The sequence below is a fragment of the Mobula birostris genome, chromosome 2 (assembly GCF_030028105.1).
Source record: "Mobula birostris isolate sMobBir1 chromosome 2, sMobBir1.hap1, whole genome shotgun sequence".
Lineage (NCBI taxonomy): Eukaryota > Metazoa > Chordata > Chondrichthyes > Myliobatiformes > Myliobatidae > Mobula > Mobula birostris.
The window spans coordinates 139,255,332-139,279,690 of NC_092371.1; the positions used below are offsets into that span (position 1 = coordinate 139,255,332).

The 24,359-nt window shown below is 40.2% G+C and overlaps 1 protein-coding gene across 7 annotated transcripts in view; it reads left to right on the plus strand.

Annotated features, from left to right (window-relative positions):
- ahi1 (Abelson helper integration site 1) overlaps positions 1 to 24,359 on the plus strand; it is a 205,354-nt gene that overhangs the window by 164,530 nt on the left and 16,465 nt on the right. For 4 of the 7 annotated variants that reach the window (XR_011883895.1, XR_011883899.1, XM_072249423.1 and 1 more), the window contains 2 exons: positions 15,816 to 15,978; positions 16,104 to 16,201. Coding sequence is in view for 2 of the 7 variants with exons in the window: in XM_072249423.1 (XP_072105524.1) it covers positions 15,816 to 15,978; positions 16,104 to 16,201 (261 nt within the window). In the remaining 5 variants the exon portion in view is untranslated. Of the gene's footprint in view, positions 1 to 12,639; positions 12,909 to 15,815; positions 15,979 to 16,103; positions 16,202 to 24,359 lie in introns of those variants that run through there. The other 3 variants (XR_011883903.1, XM_072249444.1, XM_072249451.1) reach the window with 3 other exon arrangements.

Here is a 24,359-nt window from a genome sequence, read left to right on the forward strand (position 1 = left end):
CCAGGGGCCTTATCGGATATCCAACAAAGTAAAATGTTCTTCCTCGCACATAAAGTCAGCATGTTAAAAAGTTTTTTATGATGTGCATTAATAATACAACTGCTGGGTAAGCCTAAGAGAAAAGACACTAGGTCCAGTTAAAGCTTCAGAATCTTTTCCATTTTCCATCTTCAGAATCTTTTCCATTTCACCCAAAATATCACATCAGTATGCCTGAAGCTTGGGACAAGTCCAAAAACAGTAGGTAAAAGTTCCAGTATTTACTTTACATTTAGAACACATTGGAGAAACCCCCGTCTTAAATTTCGAGAGATGATCTGGAGTCAGATGGGGTCTATGCAGAATTTTGAGTTGCAGTGCTTTAGTTGTATTACAAACTGAAATTTTCTTTTCAATATCACAGATATCTTCCCATGTTTCAGCTGTAATTTCTACTCCCAGCTCTTCCTCCCAGACCTTTCCCAGCTGCTCAGCCTCTCCACAAGAACATTCCCTCAGGATGCTGTAAAAAGTACTAATAGAGACTTCACCCTTAGAATAAAACGCCCTCTTTTCTATGTCAGAACTACAGAAATCAGTTAACAATGATGTTTTTTTTCTGTATATAATCTCTTATCTGAAAGAAACGAAAACGATCTTTGTTGGGTATGTTAAATTTCTGTACTATTTGAATAAAAGACATCATCGTTCTTTCATCAAACAAATCTCCTAGCTGGAAAATACGCTTAGAAATCCAAAGTTTAAATCCTGAATCCATTATGCCAAGCTGAAAATCTGGACTGCCGGTTACTGGAGTGAAGGGTGATATTTTCGCTGCGTTGCCCTCAATTTGTTGCACCGCCATCCAAGCCCTGACTGTATTAATTATTATTGGATTGCGACAATATTCCTTAACTTGTTTCATCTTACTGAGGAAAAGCAAATTAATAAGAGGGCATTTTGCTTGTGGAGCTTCAATGTCTAGCCAAATTGAGGAGGGGTCCCTACAAACCCAGTCAACCCCATAAGATAAAAAGGAACTTAATTGATATATTTTGAGTCTGGAAAATCCAGACCCCCTAGACTACGGGGAAGCTGTAACTTAGACATTTTAATACTGGGTCTTTTTTTGTTCCAGATGAAAGAAACAAACCAGCCATTTATTTTTTTTTTAAGTATTTGTTGGGTAAAAATGACTGGAATCATTCATATTGGGTAGAGCAGACGAGGAAGAATGTTCATTTTGACCAAGGATATTCAGCCAAGCCAAGAAATGGGAAGAGTGTTCCATCGTTCAAGATCCTGTTTGATTTTGTCAAATAACTGTGAAAAGTTAGCTTTGAACAATTGATCAAACGTAGGTGTGATAAATATGCCTAAGTAAACAAAACCTGTCTGCAACCATTTAAAGGGAAAACACCCTGAGTGTCAGGTACCTGCTGCAGATTCCCCAGAGGCAGAGCCTCTGATTTAGTAAAGTTTATTTTATAACTTGAAAAGGCGCTAAATGAATTGATGCATTGTATAAGGTGGTGCACTGATATAGCACGGTTTGATAAGAAAATTGGAACATCATCTGCATACAATGTAATTTTATGTGGCTTTAGTCCTATGTCTAGAGCAGATATTTTGGGATCTCGCCGAATCGCCTCAGCCGGTGGCTCAATCACCAGTGGTGATAAAGGGCAGCCCTGCTGGCTGCCCCTCAGAATACTAAAATTATCCAACCTAATACCATTAGTGAGAATCACAGCCAAAGGGTCATTATAAAGAACGTTCACCCACTTAATAAAATTATTGCCCAAACCAAATCATTCTAAAGTGGAAAAAACATACGGCCATTCAACACGATCAAAGGCCTTTTCTGCATCTAAGGAAACCACCAAGCCGTCCACTGCCTGTTGCTGACATGCCTGAATCACATTAAGTAATCTTTTACAAAACCCATTTGATCCTCTTTTATGATAAAAGGTAACACAGTTTCAAATCGCTGCGCTAAGGTTTTAGACAAGATTTTAAAGTCAACATTTAACAATGAAATAGGCCTGTAGGAGGCACAATCTTCAGGGCTGTTTTCTTTCTTATGAATTAGGGAGATATTAGCTTCTCTCAATGATGGTGAGAGGAGACCACAATTAAATGCATGATTGAACATGTTTAACATAGGCTCTGATAATAACCCTGTGAACTGTTTATAGAATTCACTAGTGAATCCATCAGGACCAGGGGCCTTCCCACTTTGGAGCTGTCTCACAGCTTCCTGTATCTCATGTATAGATAACGAAGCATTGAGGAGGGACTCTTGTTCAGAAGAAATGCCTAGGAGATCTAAGTTCCTGAAAAAGGACTCCATCCTAGATTGTCCATCATTACTTGCTAGTTTGATACAATTTAGAATAAAAATTCTTAAACACAACATGAATCATTTTAGAATTACTAGTGAGGGCTCCGGTCCCATCCCTAATTGAAGCAATAGAGGCATATTTCTTTCTAGCTAAATAAGCCAAACACCTACCTGGTTTTTCACCATGTTCAAACAGTCATTGTTTAGCAAATGTCAATTTTCTAGAGTTTAGTGTACAGCTTAGGGCTGTGATAGTCTGTAACTTGCCTGCAGAAGGCTTATTAATATAATCCTTTTCAGCTGCTGCAAGCCTTGCTTCCACTAGGCGCTGCTGTTCCACAGCTTGTGACTTCTTACTAGCAGAGTGGGAGAGAATTAATCCCCTTGCTTAGGCCTTAGTGGTTTCCCAGAGCATCAATGGACTACTAGCTGATTTGGAATTAATAAATAGGAAAGTTTTATATTTGTAAGTAAAGTAGTCTATAAATTTATTATCTTTTAGAATAAAAGGATTCAGCCTCCAAAATCTAGATCGTGCTGAATTATCTTTGGGCTTAATATTTAAATATACTGCTGCATGGTCAGAAATAGCGATATTTCCAATTGTGCAGGATACAACTAAATCTAGGAGCGTTTTGGGAGTTAGAAAAAAGTCTATTCTGGTATAACACTTGTGTGGATTAGAAAAAAAAGTGAAGTCTTTGTCAGAGGGATGTAACAACCTCCAGACATCCACTAGTCCTAGTTCTCCACATAGGCCCATGATTTGTTTGGATTGTGAGGAGAGCAATGGGGGACCACTAGGCACTCTGTCCATCAATGGGTCCATGAGACAATTAAAATCCCCACCTACAATAATGTTTTGTATTGAAAAGCTTGTAAGTTTGGAAAAAGCATCTATTAGGAATTTGATAGAATGAGCTGGAAGGCAGTAAACATTGAGAACACCATATTCCTCTCCATATACTGAAGCCTTAACAAATACAAATCTCCTATACTTATCCTTAATGCAGTCTAATTACTTATAACTTCCTAATTAAAATGGCCACCCCCCCCACTCCTGGTATTAAAAGATGAAAAATAGACTTGATCAAATTCACTCTGTTGCAGTTTTAGATGTTCTTTATCATTTAAATGTGTCTCCTGCAATAAGGCTATGTCCACCCTTTCCTTTTTCAGGTTTAATAGGATATTCTTTCTCTTGATTGGTGAATGACTCCCCTTAATGTTCTAAGTGCACAATTTTAATATATTACTGGTCATAACCCTTTATAACAATCATTTGACTCCGGAGGAAAAGAAACCCAACTTAAGATCAGCTGAGCAGCAATAAATGAATAAAAAAAACAAAACGCCTACAGCGCTGAACAAGAGGACTTACCCCACGCTTAAAGGGGATATGTGAATCTTCTAGCACCCCATATTCTGTCCCACTGCCAATATGGCATTTAAGATAGTCAAAAATGAAAACAGGACATAATTTATCAATCCACCGATTTGTTACCATCATGTTTCAGCTCCTTCAGGCTGGAGCAGTGCCGCTAATTTAAACAAATAATGAAACTATATTAATCAAAACAAATACGTTACCCATCCTATAAGATATCTTGTTGTCGAGTAATGAAAAGGTAAAATAAAGCGACCATCGAGCATGTTATCGCCCATAACCAGGGCTATACAATATATACATTCTTTAGTCCAACGTGTCTACAAAAGTTTTAGCTTTGTCAGGAGAATCAAATATCTTGGTGGTCCCATTGTAGGTGATTTTCATTGCCACTGGATATAGCATAAAGTACTGGATTCCGGATTCCTTCAGCCCCTTCTCTACCTGGTCGATTGCGCTTCTGAATAACGGCTGCCGAAAAATCTTGAAAAAGCATACACCTGGATCCCTTGTATATTAAAACCTGGGCATCAATCCCGCAACACACACAAAAGTTGCTGGTGAATGCAGCAGGCCAGGCAGCATCTCCAGGAAGAGGTACAGTCGATGTTTCAGGCCGAGACCCTTCGTCAGGACTGAAACTGAAAGAAGACCTAGTAAGAGATTTGAAAATGGGGGGGGGGGGGGCTAGATCCAAAATGATAGGAGAAGACAGGAGGGGGAGGGACGGAGCCAAGAGCTGGACAGTACCATGGCGTCTCAAAGCCTCCATCACACTTGGCTTATCACCGAAATTATGGAACCGCATGAGGACAGGTCGAGGGCGTTGGTCTCGGCCCGGTTTTGGAGCCAGCGTGTGATGAGCTCTTTCTACTTTAATGCGTCCATCCTTGGTTTCCAAATCAAGGAAATTAGGCAGCCAGCCCTCAAAAAAACTTCGCTAGCTGGCTGCTTTCTGTACCTTCAGGTGGACTGATAATTGGAATGTTTTTCCTCCTACCTTTATTCTCAAGATCATCGGTATGGTCCGACAGGCTTTGAACTTGCTTTTCTAGCGCCCGGATGCGGCTTTGGGCTTGATCAGTTACAGTCTCAACCGCAGAGACTCGGCCCTCAGCCTCGGTCGTTCTCTTATCATGATTTTTAAGCTCCAATGTGCGGTTCTGGAGTGTTCGAGAGAGTGGACCCAGCTTCTCGTCCATCATTTTGGATATGTTCTCTATAACTTCCTGAATTAGTTGGCGAAAAGCAGGGTCCAGCGTGTTAGCAGATCCAGCAGTAGCTAGCTTCTCAACCCCGGGACAGCGCTCTGTGCAGTCCATCATGGCCGCCTTTTTAGTGCTTTTGGATGGCATGGTGTTGAAGCAGCTCAAAAAAAATACTCATCAATGTTCATGTTATTAAATCCGACACTTGGGCATTTAAAAAAAAAGTTGGAACGGATAGGTTTATATGTGAAATTGTCAGTGTTGCAGTGCTGAGCTCAGCAAGCAGACCCTTCGCTGTGCCGCCATCTTGAAACCTCCCCTTTGCCCATTTTTCTAATCTGTCTAAGTCCTTCACACTTCCTGCTTCATCAACACTACCTCTCCTTTCTTTGTATGATCGGCAAACTTATCCATCTATTCTCCTATCTGTGTCCATATCATCTATATAATGTAAAAATAAGTGGTCCCAACATCAACCCCTGCAGAGCAACACTAGTCAGCAGCGAATAATAAAAGGCCTCCTTTATTCCCACCCTTGGCCTTCCACCAGTCAGCCAATCTTCTATCCATGCTGGTATCTTTCCTGTAATATCATCTGCTCTTGTTAAGCAGTCTTGTGTGCGGTAGTCCAGTGTTGCATCAGCTTCATTTTGGTACATACTTAGGTATACCTAGTGTTACTCTTAGCATGCCTTTTTTTTTTTACGATGAATTAGTTTTGATGCCGTGACTTGGTCATAATGGTAAACAGTGGGATATTTTGGTCCATTGTATTAAAAAATAATTTATATGTGTCACATGTCTTATCCTTCAGCTTGGTGAGTCCAGCATATTAACCTAACAATTTCAAAGAAAGTTTCAAATAATTTCAGAAAGCCATTATATGCTCAGGGATCTGGCAATTAAAAATGATACTGAATAAATTTACAGCATTTGGAAATGAATCAACAGGGTCAAGGTGCAAGAGTTTATTACATTGCAATTTAATTGTCAATATGCCAAAAAGATTCTACCATATTTTAGCAGGAGTAAGATGTTCAAAGTTTATGAGCTGGAAGCTGTGCCTTACAGAGCAATTCTTGAAGATGTAAGCTTTGTTTTCTGAATCAAAGAAATGTTTGTTTACTGTATGTGGTACCTTTCATGACCCCAGTTTTGAAGAGCAGACATGGTTGTACTTAAGGAAGTACAGAGACCAAGATGTGCTCACCAAGATTCACAGGATTCTTTATGTTCATCCTACAGAATAAGTAGTTTTACAGGAGAGCGAGAATATAATTGATCGAAGTTACAGGGAAATAGTCACCCTGAAGTTGCAGGAGCGAGTAGCTGGGTGACCATCAGGAGAAATGGAAATAGGCAGTTAGAGCAGAGCACCCCTGTGGCCATTCCCCTCAAAAGCAAGTATAGTGCTTTAGACGCTTTTGTGAAGGATGAGCTCCCAGGAGAATACCACAGTGACCGGGTTACAGGCACACTCCATGGGTCCGTGGTGCAGAAGGGAAAGAGAGAGAAGAAGGGAGTGGTAGTGATAGGGGACTCGATAGTGAGGGGAACGGACAGGAGATTCTGTGGACGTGAACGGGACACCCAGATGGTATGTTGCCTCCCAGGTGCCAGGATCAGGGATGTCTCAGATCGCATCCACAACATTTTGGAGAGGACGGGGAGCAACCAGATGTTTGGTACATATTGGTACCAATGACATAGGAAGGAAAAGCAATGAGGTCCTAAAAAAAGAATTTAGAGAGCTGGGTAGAAAGCTGAGAAGCAGGACCTCCCAGGTAGTAATTTCTGGATTGCTGCCTGTGCCATGCGCCAGTGAGGGTAGAAACAGGATGATTTGGCAGATAAATGCATGGCTGAGAAGCTGGTGCAGAGGGCAGGGCTTCAGGTTCTTAGATCATTGGTATCTCTTCTGGGGGAGGTATGACCAGTTGCACATGAACCCGAGGGGGATCAATATTCTAGCGGGCAGGTTTGTTAGAGCTGTTGGGGAGGGTTTAAACTAACTTGGCGGGGGTTGGGGGGGTGGAACCAGAGTGAAGGGACGCAGGAAAGGACGAATGGTAAAAAAGTAAAGATAGTGTGCAGTCAGACTGTCAGGAAGGGCAGACAGGTGATGGGACTTAGTTGCAGCCAACAGGCTGAGTATCAAATCATTCGGGATACAGAATCGAAAAGGATAGCAGATACGGTACTCAAGGTGTTGTATCTAAATGTGAATAACATAAGAAATAAGGTGGATGATGTTGTTGCAGTATTACAGATTGCCAGTTATGATGTTGTAGCCATCACTGAACCGTGGCTGAAGGATGGTTGTAGTTGGGAGCTGAATGTCCAAGGTTACACGTTATGTTGGAGGGATAGGAAGGTAGGCAGAGGGGTTGGTGTGATTCTACTGGTAAAGAATGGCATCAAATTAGTAGAAAAATGTGACATAAGATCAGAAGATGTTGAATCCTTGTGGGTTCAGTTAAGAAACTGCAAGGGTAAAAGGATGTTGATGGCAGTTATATGCAGGCCTCCCAACAGTGGCTGGGATGTGGACCACAGATTACAACAAGAAATAGAAAAGGTGAGGCAAGGGGGCAATGTTATGGTATTCATTGGGAAAATCAGGTTGGTAGTGGATCTCAACAGAGGAGTTTGTTGAAAGCCTAAGAGATAGCCTTTGCAATTTGTCGTTGAACCTACTAGGGGATCAGCTATACTGGATTGGGTGTTATGTAATGAACGGCAGGCAATTAGGGAGCTTCGATAAAAGAACCCTTAGGAACCAGTAATCACAATATGGTTGTGTTCAACTTGAAACTTGAGTGGGAGAAAGTGAAGTCTGATGTAGCAGTATTTCAGTGGAGTAAGGGAAATGACAGTGGTATGAGAGAGGAGCTGGCCAAAGTAAATTGGAAGGAGCTGCTGGCAGGGATGTCAGCAGAGAAGCAATGGTGTGTGTTTCTGGGAGTAATGAGGAAGGTGCAGGACATGTGTATTCCAAAAATGAAGAAATACTCAAATGATAAAATAGTACAACCGTGCCTGACAAGAGAAGTCAAAGTTATTGTAAAAGCAAAAGGAAGGACATACAAAAAAGCAAAAAATAGTGGGAAGATAGAGGATTGGGAAGTTTTTAAAAACCTACAGAGAACAACTAAAAAAATGATTAGAAGGGAAAAGATGAAATATGAAAGCAAGCTAACAAATAATATCAAAGTGGATAGTAAAAGTTTTTTCAAGTATGTAAAAAATAAAAGAAATGAGAATGGATATAGGATCACTAGAAAATGAGGCAGGAAAAGTAATAACGAGGGACGAGGAGATGGCTGATGAACTAAATGAGTATTTTGCGTCAATCTTCACTGTGGAAGACACTAGCAGTATGCCTGATGTTGTAGTGTGTGAAGGAAGAGATGTGAGTGCAATTACTGTTACAAGAGAGAAGGTGTTCAAAAAGCTGAAACACCTAAAGGTACATTAGTCATCTGAACCAGAGAAACTGCACCCTAGGGTGCTGAAAGAGGTAGCATTAGAGATTGTGGTGGCATTAGGAATGATATTTCAAAAATCGTCAGACTCTGGCATGGTGCCAGAGGACTGGAAAATTGCAAATATTACCCCGCTCTTTAAGAAAGGTGGAAGGCAGTAGAAAGGAAATTATAGACCAGTTAGCCTGACCTCAGTGGTTGGGAAGATATTAGAGTCAATTGTTAAGAATGAGGTGATGGAGTACTTGGTGACACAGGACAAGGTAGTACAAGATAGCATGGCTTCCTTCAGGGAAAATCCTGCCTGACAAACCTGTTGGAATTCTCTGAGGATAGTACAGGTAGGACCGATAAAGGGGATGCAGTGGATGCTGTACATTTGGACTTTCAGAAAGCATTTGACTAGGTGCCACACATGAGGCTGCTTACCAAGTTAAGAACCCATGGTATTACAGGAGAGTTACTAACATGGTTAGAGCATTGGCTGATTGGTAGGACGCAGTGAGTGGGAATGAAAGGATCCTTTTCTGGTTGGCTGCCAGTGACTAGTGGTGTTCCACAGGGGTCACTGTTGGGACCACATCTTTTTATGCTATATGTAAGTTATTTGGATGGTGGAATAGATGGCTTTGTTGCCAAGTTTGCAGATGATACAAAGATTGGTGGAGGGCAGGTAATGTTGAGGAAACAGATAAGACGCAGAAGGACTTAGACAGATTTGGAGAATGGGCAAGAAAGTAGCAAATGAAATACAATGTTGGAAAATGCATGGTCATGTACTTTGGTAGTAGAAATAAATGTGTGGACTATTTTCTAAACGGGGAGAAAATCCAAAAATCTGAGATGCGAAGGGTCTTGACAGTACTTGTGCAGAACACCCTACAGGTTAACTTGCAGGTAGAGTCGGCGGTGAGGAAGGTAAATGCCATGTTAGCATTAATTTCAGGAGGTCTAGGATACGAGCAAAGATGTGATGCTGAGGCTTTATAAGGCACTGGTGAGGCCTCACCTTGAGTACTGTGAACAGTTTTGGGCCGCTCATCTTAGAAAAGATATGCTGGCATTGGAGAGGGTCCTGAGGAGGTTCACAAGGATGATTCCAAGAATGAAAAGGTTATCATCCAAGGAACATTTGATGGCTCTGGGTCTGTACTCTCTGGAATTCAGAAGGATGAGAGGGGATCTCATTGAAACCTTTCAAATGTTGAAAGGCCTAGACCGAGTAGATGTGGAAAGGATGTTTCCCATGGTGAGAGAGTCTAGGACAAGAGAGCACAGCCTCAGGATTGAGGGATGCCCTTTCAAAACAGAGATGTGAAGAAAATTTGAGAAGAGTGGTGAATTTATGGAATTTATTGCCATATGCAGCTGTGGAGGCCAGGTTGTTGGGTGTATTTAAGGCAGAGATTGATAGGTTCTTGATTGGACATGGCATCAAAGGTTACAGGGAGAAGGCCAGGTACAGAGATTGAGGAGGAGATAGAAAAAAGGATCAGCTATGATTGAATGGAGGAGCAGACTCGATGGGCCAGATGGCCTAATTCTGCTCCTATGTCTTGTAAAATCTACAGTCTTTAAAATCTCATACAAAATTGATACCTGTGAGAGAACTCTCTGTCAAGCATCAGTCTAGGTTTTGTGCTCGAGTCTCCAGAGTGACATTTGGAACTATGAGCTTCCTTTAAGGCTTCAGTACAACCCTCTCTGGGTAGAGCTATCTCTTTGCAAATACAATATATTTTGTTGGTTTGTGATCTGAAGTCTTTTCCAAAGTGCATATAGTAGAACACCACATTCACAAGATAAACTGCTTTGTTATTTTATGTGTTCCCCTCTCAGACTTCGGTTGATTGAAGACTCTGCTACTTTAACCAATGTACATACATAACTGATATTTGTAGGTTAGTTCAGAAAGTGAAAGAAATAGTTGAATCAGAACCTTAACTCTTAGAAAGGTGTTTTGATTAAAGATAACATTAAATCATTGTCTCTTTTAGATGATAATTTAAAACATTTCAGATTTTTTAGCTTCAATCATGTTCTCTAGTGCAATGCTTTGATGAAGTCCATATTAAAGCTTATCAACATTTACTGATTGTTCATTCCCACAGTTTGTTACAGCCTTTCCCTATGAGTGTGAGACACAAATGCACAGACACTATCAAACATGTGCCATCAAATTGTGTCAACTCTTATTTTAACATCTCTTGTTGAAAATTGCCTGATATGTCTGTGGGTCTTGACAGCTGAAGAAGGCATTAATCAGACAATTGAGGCCTTTACCTACGAAGTTCTCCAGTAATACGAAGAATCCATCTTCTTCACTTAGCATTCAAGCTAGTGTTCTTTCAACTGCCTTTCTGTCTATACCTGATTCTCTCCCTGCAACACGCTTTTCACAATCATCTCATTGTTTTTACTAATTCCTTTCCGTGGTGCATAAAATTATTGTTTGCCAGTAAATGTGGTATTACTGTCCATATTAAGTCCATATTAAAGCTTATCAACATTTACTGATTGTTCATTCCCACAGTTTGTTGGTATTCTTAATTGCTGCAAACCTTGAAATTGTAGTTGTTTATTATATTACTGATTATTAAAATCACTCCTCACATTTAAGTCTGAGTTGTCCTTCGCTGTGCACAATTACTGCACAATATCAAAGGAACCTCCCTTCACCATTTATTAATAAGTAAGCTAACGGTTCTCAAAGCTACAGAATGTCACCATGTGTTTGGAATTTGTACATAAATAAGCCAATAGTGAGCTATCCGAGTAGTATACTATATTAAAAAATGTATATTTAAATCTCTTGCAAAATATGCTGGTCATCGGTATCTTGGTGTTTCAGGACTCCTTTGTTATTTAAGAAGAAGGAACAATCTATCCTAGGATACTAATCCTCCCCCCAAGACAACTGGCCAAGTTCCAGGAAGATTCTGAATAAATTGAAATATTTTAATAGCTTTTTTCATCATTTTGATGGTGTAGGGTGACAAGCACTAAATAAGCATACGCCTAAGTACAAACCTCAAAAACCATAGCCTAATGAACTATGAAGATTGTAGACGACTTTATGTGATATAGACAGGCTGGTTGAACTGATAGGTAGTTTCAGGTGAAAGTTACTGTTGAAAAATGCAAATTGATACATTTTAAAAGGCAAGCAAAAAGAGGCAATATGAGCTAGTGGGCACAATTCTAAAAGGAATCTAGTAACTAGTTTGGAGATATATGTACACATTTCATTGAAAGAGCCAGGGTAAGATCAGAAAGAAGTTTTTAAAAAATGGGAAATAAATTTTTAAAATGAAGGTAGGGAGTGCAAAGGCAAGGAAAGTAATGACAAAACTTGAGAAAACAGTGTTTCAATCATAGCTGGGTGCCAGACTTTTAAAACAAACGGTTTTGGCAAATGTGGAGAGAAAGCTGGGTTTTTTCTGTCTTTAGAATAATTCCGTTGTGAAGGCATCGCTTGAGCATATTTACAATCATCAAGGGCATTGACAGAGTGTAGGAAAGTTGCCCATTGATAGAGGGGCCATTAACTAGGGGACAGAATGAGAATGACTGGCAGAACGAACAAAAATGACATGAGGAAAATCAATTTTATGCTGATTACTTCAAGTCTAGCTTGAACTTCTTGCTTGTAGTTTGGGAAAGATTTATTTGTAGAATTCAAAAGGAAGCTGGATAATTATTTGAATAAAAAAAAATTAGTAAGGCCAAAAGAGGAAAATGCACCAGTGACTAGCTAGATTTCTTTTATCAATCATCTGAATAATTTTTTTCCATATTCTAATGACTCTGTAAGAGCAACTTGGTGAGAAAAAGCATTGTATTTTACTGATCATACATAGTGCAGCTACTGTATGCAAATGGTGGTGGAAATTACTGTTTAGTCTACTGAATGAGATGATAATAAAGTAGGCTTTTCTGTCCCGAATGACATCAAGCTTCTTCAGAGTTCTTGGGATGCATTCGCTCATGAGAGCCTCATATCACACTCCTGATTTATAATTTGGCATAAGGTAAGTAACTTGCTGGAGGATACTCAGCTCTGGCTGCAAGTTATTGTTTTGGCTGGTGCAGCTGTGTTTTCAGTCAAATGAATATTAGTAGTGGGACTCTCAACAATGGTGATGCTGTTGAATGTTAGGAGTGGAATGTTATATAAAAATATACTGTATACATCGAAGGACGTCATTTCACTTTGACAACATTTTGCTTTCTCAGGCAACAAGTCAAACTGCACTAAGATTTCAGTGTAGAATGAATCTCATTCTCTTCAGTGTCTACAGCCATTGTAAGTAGGAAGTGCCATTTCCTGCAGGAACCAGGAACCAACATCCCACTTGTCAGAGACGGCAGTCGTCTATTACTTGTGTGGCACAAATGCTGTTTGCCATTTATCAGCTCATGTTTGATTGCCTATGTTTTTCTGCCTACTGTTTCATTTGCTGAGGAGCTACAAATGGAATTGAAATTTGTGTAATCTTCAACAAGTAAGTCTACTTTTCTCACCTTATGAGAGCAGGAATGTTGTTGATGAAGCAGCTTAAACTGTTCAGCTGTAACCCATTGCCTTCAGAAGCCCCTACACTCATGTCCAGAACTACACTAATTCATCTCCAGCACTCACAACCATTTTTGCTTTTGTGAGGTATGGCTCCACCTTTGGAGTCATTTCTCCTTGATATTATTGATTATTGCTTTGGCAGGGCTCCTTGTTAAGTCGAATGCTATCTTGACGTTAAAGTGCAACACCTCTGGAGCTCAGCTCTTGGCTTCATTTCTGGGTGATAAAAGGTTACCAATCTGAAGCATTAACACAGTTTGTCCCTCCATAGATGTTACCTGACCAGTTGAGAATTTCCAGTTCTTCCTGTTTCTATTTCAATTTTCCAGCATCTGTAGTTTTCAGTAATTGCCTAGTGTCAATTTGCCTTGCTTTGTCAAACATATCCAGACAAATTTTCACTTTGTGTGCTGGATACCAACAGAGTAACTGTACTGGAATGACTTGGCTATGGTGTGGCTAATTCTGGAGCACCAAAGCTACACACTTGTCTGGTTTTGCATAACTTGCTTGGCCCACTTCTTGAAATCATGTGGACTGAATTGAATTGGTTGAAAACTAACTTCCATGGAGTTCTCAAGATGTAGCCATTCCTACTTATTCCACTATTCTTGCTTCTAGAAATATCAGCTAGCTCTTGTAGGAATTTGCACTTCTTACTTCCTGTGGAGACAAAGGGCACCCAAGGGTAAATTGGTGTGTCACATTGTCACATGTACTGAGGTACAGGTAAAAACTTACCTTGCATACATTTACACAGATCGATTCATTGCAACAGTGTATTGAGGTGATAAATACAAGGCTGCCTGGCCTGCTGAGTCCCTCCAGCATTTTGTGTGTGTTGTTTTGGATTTCCAGCATCTGTGGATTTTCTCGTGTTTGTGGAACAGAATACCCTTACTGACTGCGGTCAATTAGTCATGAAGTCAGGGGTCCATTGGGAGGAGTTGAGTTTCAGGTCTAGGAGTTCTGGGATGACCTTGTTTGGAATTGGTATTGAAGGTGGAGCGGTAGTCAGTAAGTAATAATATAATATTGCTGTCTTTACCATCCAGATACTGCAAGGGGAGGTGGCATCCACCTTTTTCAACAGTAGGCAAATTGCAGTGGGTTGAGGTTGTCTGGCAGGTTGGAGTCAATAGCCAGCCTTACAAAGCAGTTCATGATGAAATATATCAGAACCTTGGGCAGTAGTCCTTAGGGCAAGATACCTTGTCTCTGATGTACTGGGATAATAGTGCTCTTCTTAAAGCAGGTGAGAACTTCATATTGCAGCAGAGAGAAGGTTAATGTCTGCAAGTACCCCACCAGCTGATTTGTGTAGGTCCTAAGTACATTTGGCACTGAAGTATCAGTGCACTTTGCTCTGAGGAACCAAAATGCTATCAATGTGAAATGATGCCGTTAGATGTGTATATTTTTATATATATGATACCTCAACAAACAAAACAAGAAACACCAAAGTGTTTTCTTAGTCTTGTTGCTTTCAACCAAACATACCAAAACCTTCATATTTAGCTCTAGTTTAGTTATCTGAAGTATTGCTTTTGGTTAAGGTATCTTGCATTGAGGGAGGGGAATTCCATTCAAACATAATTATTTGTATACCACATTTTTATGAAAGTTTAAAAAATTATTTTAAAAAATTGCACTTGTTTTTAAATATCCTGTACTGATGAGCAATGGTAGTGTTTTGTGTTTGGAATTGCATGTGTGATAAATTTAACAGGTCTGTCTTATTTCTGAAAAAGACACGAGGTGGAAACTAAACCCTTTCTCTTGAAGGTGGACCTGTTACCTTCACAATTCAACATTCAGACCACGAACAGTGTTGACACAGATGTAAGAGAAGCTGCTCGCACCTTGAGCTTGCAGTCAGCTTGGGAAGAAGTCAGAAGGAAAAAAATTAAATCTTGTGGGTGGGGGAGTGGTGATGGGAGAAGAACTTTATTTAAGAGAATGATGAATTTTTTTTAGAGATTATTTATTGAATTCTGAAGTGCCTCCTATTTCTAGAGTATTTGGTATTAAGTTGATTTTTATATTACTGACACTTTCAAAATGACAGGCTGATCACTTAATGTACAGCTGTCCTATAACTCATCTTTGCAGGTTATTAATAGCAATAAAAAAAATCCCACTCAGACTTTCCAAAATGTATCAGTTTGTGATTGGGAATTAACCTTTTGAGTACTGCACGCTTTTACATTTTTAGTGCAAACTTGTTAAACCCTGTAGCAGCATCGAAACCAAAGTTGCAGAAATGGATAACTATGGAATCATACAATCATCAATCAGTTCTGAAAAATAATTAAGATTATTCAGATAATTTTGCTACTGTAATCTCTATCAGATTAATGGTTTTTATTTTGATTAGTTCTTTGATCAGTAACAGTAAAAAGAAGCAATTTCTGTTTAATGCTTTAAAAATTTTTTTTCACCATATTTAAGTGTCTGCTGTAGTGTAAAACATTCAAATATAAACTGCTGGTTGGTTTTAGGTTCAGAGTTGTGTTAACATTCTCAGTATGTTTGCAAATGAAGCTGCAGTCATTGCTTAATATGAGTACTTCATACAACGGCAGCTGTTGGAAACTAATCTTAGTGCTGTGGAATGTTTTAACATCTCTTGAATCCCACAATCTTTTATCTCACAGCTCCTGCTACGTTCCCACCACCTTTGATTCCATCAACAAAACTCTTAGACAGCCTCAGCTCTTACCATATTGCAGCTTTGGTTTCAGCTGTCCTGATGCAGGAGGAAGTTAGTCTTAGGAGTTTCTCTTTGTGGCATGGTTGTGATAAAACTGTGGCGGTCTTATCTCTCACTTAGGTTGTAGCTCTTTATGACTACACAGCGCATCGATCAGATGAGCTAACCATCCAGCGTTATGACATTATCCAAGTGCTGTACAAAGATAATGTGAACTGGTGGTTTGGCCGCTTAGCCAATGGATCACAGGGCTACTTTCCAGCAAATTATGTAGCTAATGAAAGTAAGTTGGCTTTCATTCTTCCTCCTTCATTTATATGTCTGTAACAGATAACACAAGATTTTTTTTCCTACTAGCTTTTAAAAAGAGGAACTTCAATATCTTGTGAAAATGTACCATTTTAACAGGGATACATGAAGAAATACAGCCACAGCAACAGGACAACAATCCTCCTTTAGTAACTGAAGATGAAGAGGCAGAAGTGAAATCCCCAACACCCACCAAGGTAGAAACAGTTTTTGAAAGTAGAGACATTTAAAGTGGTATATTTTTTAAGTTTACAAAAGTAAGGCACCACAGGTGCTGGTGAAATGAAGTATTTGGAAAGAGAAGCAGAGTTAAAATTGTATGTTAGTGACTTTGCATCAAAAGCAAAAGGTTTTCGGTAAATAATGAGTCAAGGAAAAGGGGTAAGAGGGGAAAGAACAAAATAAGATCTGAACTAGTGTGTCAGGTAGGACAGAGGAACTGGTAAAGAGAAAAGTGAAAGCTGGTGGGAATGTAACAACATAAAATATCATGACAAAGGAACTATAATGGAACAGCAAAATCACCTCAATATCCAAAAATATTGTAGCAGTCCTTGGGATTACAGAATTAATTCAACATCACCATCCCATTCTGGTCCTTGCCAGCTTTGCTGTTCCACGTGGGTACTTAAGCACTGCGGAGCTAAATTATTGCACTGAATTATTTGAAAATGACAGTTGATTATTCACAAAATGCTTCACTCAAAAGGGTCACTAAGTGATACACAGTGCTGTTGCTGCATAGTTCCATGATCTGAATTCAATCTTCACCTCATCTGCTGTCTGGGTGGAGTTTGCACGTATTCTCAGTAACTGTATAAATTTTGGCTGGATGCTCCAGTTTTCTCCTAGTTTCCTAAATTGTCACTCTAAGTTACCTCTTAGTTTAGGTAAGTATTAAAAGTACCATAAAGAGTCAATGAGTATGTGATAGAGAAACGAGGGAAATGGAGAGGGAAGAGGATTAGGACAGATTGTCAGAAGCTAGCATGGGTGTATGTTATAATAAGTATAAAAGAATGAAAGATCATATCCCATTTTGTTTAGGGCACACAAGCGCCCAAAGCTTTTAATATACATGGGTTGGATCAAACAGTGTGCAATGCTTTGCTTTACTTGTTACTTTACTTCTTTATTTTACAAGTAAAATCCTTTACTTGTGTACAGTCAGCTCAATAAGATTGGAGTATGATTTACTTGCAGGTTATTGGGGAGTTAATGGTCGAGGGCTCAGCTACATAGAAGTTTAGAGTTGCAGCAATTCAGGAGATTTTTGAGAATATTAAGTTGGAGCCCTATTTTTATTGAAGAAAATAGGTGAATCACAGCATTATACAGCACGGAGAGACCCTCTGACCCAACACATCCATGTTCACAAAGCTGCCTAACTCAGCTCGTCCCATTTGTCTGCATTTAGCCCATGTCCCTCTAACCAGGGCATCCAAGTTGGGGTTCATGGACCTCTCAGATAAAGGTAGGGGTACATGGGATAAAAATATTTGGAAATCACCTGCTCTGAATCTTTCCTATCCACAAACCTGTCCAAATGTGTTTTATACCCATTTCTACAACTTCCTCTAGCACCAAGTTCTATATACCCACATAGTGTGGGGCTGTGCAGAAAAATGGTAGGGCTACGGAGTGCTAAAGGAGGAGGGAAAAAGGTATTTTGACGAAGAAGGCCTAGTTCCCTTCTGAGAGAAATGCTCAGAACTCCACACAGGAGCTCCCCAATGCTCTAAGGAGCATTGAATTGAAAGACAAAGGTTTTCAGAGTCAGTGCGAGGTGTAGAATGTGTATTCAGTTCAGAGAGGCATGAATACTTAATACAGGCCTCCTGGTAATGCACAGCAGCCACAAATGATAAATTAAATGAAACCCAAAGCCCTATAAGCCCTATAAGTTCTATTCCTGGGTTATCAATCTCTTTTGCACAAATCACAAAAAGCAAAAACATATGTCAAATATTATTGTCTCTCCAAGAGCAAAATCATTCACTCAGTGTACATCTTTGCCTCTCTGCAGTGATCTGTGGTGGCTGAAGCCTAGATGATGGATGGTTGCTGTTTGCAAGGTGTAGGAAATTGTAAATGATCACTGGTTAACATAAGCACTACTAGGCTCAGGTGGCTTAACTTTGGACTCTGCCATCTTGTTATGAGCTGTCTGGGCCAGAGAGCTGATGGGCAGCACTGAAAACACTCTTGGAATGCTTATGGTGGGAGCACAAATATAATACCTTGATTACTGCCCTTTCAGACAAATGCTACCCCTCTAGGAGAGTACTTAAGCAATGCAAGCAATCACATCTTGGCAGCTTCAATTATTCATATGGAGTTGCTGATCATTGCCATGCTAGTAGATTCATTACAAGGTTGGAACAGGTTCTTTTATGTACACTTCATGCACCTCACACAGACTTCCAAGTATGACAAACAATGTCTTTAGTAAGTAGTTGTGTATGCTTAATAGTGTTTAATAATTGGTATGCAATCTTACCTGAGGGAAAGAGCACATGAGCTATTTTTTCCCATGAATCAGCTACAGGACATTTGTCAGATCCTGCCCCAAATCTATCCCTTGCTATCCACAAAACTTTAGCATTTGAGCATTTCTGTGATTGTTCATTGAACTATATATTAAAAATTGACAGTTTAACACCAACATTTTCAAAAGTGTAAATGGCTAAGTAGCAGGAAACAGAAACTAGTCGTGCAAAGTTGTTTTTCAGACTGGAGTGAATGATATAATGGAGTTCCCCAGGGGTTGATACTGGGCAGCTGTTTTTCTTAATATAAATGACTTGGACTTGGATGTGCAAGGCAGAGTTTCTAAATTTGCAGATGACCCAAAACTTAAGAGGTGTAGTGAACCGTGAATAGGTTAGTAATAGTATTCCAAGAGATGTAGATAGGCAGGTGCAATGAGAAATGGATGGCAGATGAAAAATAAGAAATAAAGCAGAAAATGAAATGAGGCAGTATAAATTAAAGTGCACAATCTTAAGAGTTAGGAAAATATAAAAATCTGCATATATGCGTGCATACCTTTTTGGAAGTACAAGGTAGGTTCAGAAATTTGTTAAAGAAGAATACAAGATACTAGGCTTTATAAGTAGAAGCAAGAAAGTCATGAATGAACTTTTATAAAGCAGCTAGAGACTTGTGTCCAAATCTGTGTGCAAAGCCTTTATGAAAGATGTAAAGGCTTCAGAGTGGGCACAGAAGAAATTTATCCAAATGATTTTGGGGCTAAGAAGTTTATATGGATAGAGTGGTGAAGCTGGGACTGATCTCCTTTAAACAGAGAAGGTTGTTTGGGGATTTGATATTTGAAGTCATAGTACAAATGTGGCAGATTGAGAAACCACTGTTCCCTTTGTCAGAAAGGTCAAAAAGTGTGACATATAGAATAAGGGTGCTTGGTAAAATAAGCAAAACTGGCATGATTTTTTTTTTACCACTGCGAGTTGGTTTGTGTTTGCAGTGCAAACCAAAGGGTTGCAATGGTTTGCTGCCCTTCTAAACATCTGAAGTGGTGAGAGTTGACAGTAAGGCATGTTATGAAATGCAAAGGAAGAGAGGAATGAAGGTCTGTGATAGTGCAGAAGATAGGAGAGAGTAAATGACATAAACACATGTGATGGCATTTGTAATAAAGTTTCCGGGAGGTGCAGATGGAAATAGTAATGCCATTATCTGAAATTGCTGAACTCCGTATCAAGTCCAAAAGCTGTAATATTGAAAGCTGGCGGAGGTCAGAGTGGGAGTGCCACTGCAATTAAATTGACAAGCACCACAAACTCAGAATAATGCTTGCACTTTCAATGGGTGTGTAATGTCACCTAATCTGTATCAGTGGAGCAGTTTACTTTGTGAAGATTGAGTACTGTTCAAAGCTTTTTCACCCAGAAAGAATATTTGAATGATAAAACAGAGAACTCGGATGAAAGGTTTTCCATCTTGCAGTTGTATGAAGGATGTCATGAATAGAGTATGAAGTTTGTAAGTTATGAGTGAGTTTGCATATTATAGAGTGAACAATCTGTTTTGAAAAGGTAAAAGAGGAGAAAAGCAGAAGGTATATTTTATATTTGAATCGGACTGGAAACATCAGAAATGATGCAGGGTGATTCATTGAAAATGCAGGAAAGTGAAGATGGGGAAACCCCTATCATGATTGTGGGAAGGAGTGAAGGGGTAAAAGCAGAATTGAGGGAAATGTTTTATTAAATTTGGTAGAGGGGAATCCTTCATTAAAAGGAGAGAGAAAGTAGAAAATGCCTCATCTAGACTGTCAAAATATGACTTGTTTTAACTGCAGATAATGATGTCATGGAGGTCATTTTACAAAATCAGAAGACTAGATACTGACTATTACAGCATTAGGATGTCCCAAAGCACTTTATAGCCAATGAAATAATGTAATTGCCTTGTAGTGTAAGTTTTGTGGCAGCCAGTTTACAGACTGTAAGCCCTCACAAACAGCCAAGAGAAAATGAATAGATACTTTAAAAACATAAAACATAGAACACTACAGTCCCTTCAGTCCACAATGTTGTGCTGAGCTTGTATTCTACTCTAAGATCAAACTAATCCTTCCCTACTACATAGCCCTCCATTTTTGTATGTGCCTCTATAAGAGTTTCTTAAATATCCCTGATATATCCGCCTCTACCACCACCGCTGGCAGGTCAATTTACACTCTCTGTATAAACAAAAACCTACTCGGACATCCCATCTATTCTTTCCTCTAATCACCTTAAAATTATGCCACACTTATTAACCATTTCCATCCTGGGTGAAAGTCTTTGGCCATCCACCCAGTTTATGCTTAATATCATCTTGTGCACTTCTATCAGTCACCTGTCATCCTCTTTCATTCTGAAGAAAAATGCCCTAACTTGCTTAACCTATCCTCGTAAGACATGTTTTCTTATCCAGGCAGCATCCTGATAAATCTTCTCTGCACCCTCTCAACCAGACCTGAACACAATATTCCAAGTATGGTCTAACTACGTGGCTCTTGAGCTCAATCCCCTGACTGATGAAGGCCTTCTTAACCACCCCTATCAACTTGCGCAGCATCTATGAGGGATTTATGGAAGTAGACCCCAAGATCCCGCTGTTCGTCACACTGCTAAGAATCCTATTATTAGCTATGTATCCTGTCGTAATTCAACCTTCCAAAGTGAATCAGTTCACACTTTTCCAGATTGAACTACATCTGCTACTTCTCAGCCCAGCTCTGTTGTAAACATGACAACCTTCTACATTATCCACAACTACAACCACCTTTGTGTCTTCAACCTCCTAACCTGCCCTTTCACTTCCTCATCCAAGACATTTATGAAAATTACTGAGCAGGGCTCCCAGAATAGATCCCTGCCGAACACCACTGGTCACTGACATCCAGGCTGAAAATGCTCCACCCACAACCACTCTCTGTCTCCTATGGGCACGCTAATTCTGAATTCACACAGCCCAGCTTCCCTAGGTGCCATGCCACCTGGCTTACTGAATGAACCTACCATGGGGAGCCTTACCAAGCTCCTTACTAAAATCCATATACACCACATCCACTGCTCTACCTTCATCGATGTGCTTTGTCACATACTAAAATAATTCAGTCAAGATCATGAGGCATGATATGTCCCTCACAATGCTGACTATCCCTAATCAGACTATGCTGCTCCAAATGCTTATAATCCTGTCTCTAAGAATCCTCTTCAATAATTTGCCCACCATGGAAGAAAGACTTACTGGTCTGTAACTCCCAGGGTTAACCCTACTCCTTTTCTTGAATAGAGGATTAATACTTACCGCCCTCCAATCATGTTGTACTACTCCTTTGGTCAGTGAGGATACAAAGATCATCACCAAATGTGCAGCCATTTCTTTCCTTGCGTTTCATATTAACCTGGGTTATATCCCCTCCACTTGGCTATCCTAATGTTTTTCTCCAAAAGTTCCAGTGCATCCTCTCTCCTAATGTTGATATTTTCTGGCATTACATCCGCTTTAAGTTGTCCTCACAAACAAGAAGGTCCCTCTCAATGATGAATACTGAAGCAAGGAACTCATTAAGGTCCTCCGCTACCCCTTCAGACTCCAGGCACATGTTTCCTGTTTTATCCCTGATTAGTCCTATCCTCACTCTAGTCATTCTCCTGTTCTTCACATGAATGTAGAATGCCTTAGGGTAAGCCCACTTGCTGAGGCCTTCTCATGCCCCTTTCTAACTTTCGTAAGTGCATTCTTCAGTTCATTCCTGGCAACCTGTAACTCTCGAGCCCTGTCTGATCCTTGTTTCTTATACTTGAAGTAAGCTGCTTTCTTCTTCTTGACTAGGTGTTATACATCTTTGTCAGCCATGATCCCTTCACTTTTGCATTGTTTCCCTACTTCAATGAGACAAGCCTATCCAGAACCCCATGAAAGTGCTCTCTAAACAACCTCCATGGGCTGTTGTGCATTTCCCTGTGTAAATCTATTCCAAGTTTATGATTCCAAGTTCCTCCCTAATAGCTTCATAATTCCCCCTTCCCCAATTAAATTCTTTGCCATACTGTCTGCTTCTATCCCTGTTCAAGGCTAAGATGAAGGTCAGGGAGTTGTGGTCACTATTTGCAAACTGCTCCCCCCCTGAAAGAACTAACACCTGACCTAGCCTTGTACCAGTTCCAGTATGGCCGCTCCTCTAGTCCGCCTACCTACATTCAGTGTTGTGTCATGAATCCTTCCTGGACGCACCTAACAAGTTCCACCCATCTAAACCTTTTGCACCAAGGAGGTACAAATCAATATTGTAACCTGTGACAACTACCCTGTTACTTTCACTGCTTTCCAAATGTTACCTCTCAATCTGCTCCTCAGTGTCTCTCTTGCTACGGGTGGTTGTATGGTATACTTCCAGTAAAGTGATTGCTCCCTTCCTGTTTCTGAATTCCACCTGCATCTACTCAGTAGACAATCCCTCCACAACATCCTCCCTTTCTGCTATTGTGATACTATTCCTGATTAGCAATGCCACTCCCCCACCTCTTTTACATCCCTCCTGTCCCTTTTGTAATATCTAAACCCCAGAACATCCAGCAGCTATTCCTGCCCTTGTGACAGCTTAGCCTCTGTAGAGGCCACAACGTCGTAGTTTGCTGTACTGATCTGTGCATTACGTTCATCACCATTGCTGCTGATGCTTCTTGCATACTCCATCAGCAGAGACTTCCCCACCCAGGACCTGTTCTCTTCTAGCTGTTGGAGAAGAGAAGGATGAAGGTACGGGAGCCTCAGGATTGTCCCCAGCAGTTTCAGGAATAGTTATTACCCCTCAACTATCAGGCTCTTCAGCCAAAAGGGATAAGTTTAGTCCACTTCATCATTGAAAAGTTCCTGCAAGCTATGGACTCACTTTCAAGGACTCTTCATCTCATGTTTTTGATATTTATTGCTTACTCATTATTATTAGTTCTTTCTCTTTGCGTTTGCACAGTTTGTGCCTTTTGCACACTGGTTGAACACCCATGCTGGTGTAGTCTTTTTTTGATTATATTATGGTTATTATTCTATTTAGTAGAATATTGAGTATGCCACAAGAAAATGAATCCCAGGATTGTATATGGTGACATGTATGTATTTTGGTAATAAATTTACTTTGAACTTTAAAATAGACTCACTTCAACCCCCGAATGCAATTTTGTCCTAACAATTGCCTATTCTTCCCTGTAGTCTCTCTATGCACTGTAATTACCTGTACACCAGCTGTTCCATTCTCTGACAATGCTATCGACTTGATCCAAGACATCCCCATTCCTGGAACCTAGGAAGCAACGTACCATCTGTCTCTTTCATGTCCACAGAATCTCCTATCTGCTCCCCTAGATGTTGAATCCCCTCTCCTCACCACACTTCTCTTCTCCCCATTTCCTTTCTGAATCACAGAGCCAGATTCAGTGTGCCAGAGAACTGGGTGGTGTGACTTTTGTCATTCCCACCAACTGTATGCAAAACAGTATAGTTGTTATTGTGGGGAATGGCCACATGGGTAATCTGCACTGGCAGCCTACTCTCTTTCCCTCTCCTGACAATCACCCAGCTCCTGTGTCCTGCAACTTAGAGGTGACTAACCCCTGTAGTTATTTTATATCACCTGCTCATTCTCCCATATGAGACAGCTGTGCAGCTCCAGTTCCATAAAACGGTTTGTAAGGAGCTACAGCTGGATGTTCTTAGTGCAGTTGTAGTTATTGGTGCGAGTTAGGTCCCAGAACTCCAACGTCTGACATGAATAACACACCACTGACACTGGAACCATTCTCGCTCCTCTAGCTAAGCACTTATGGACAAAGAAAGAAG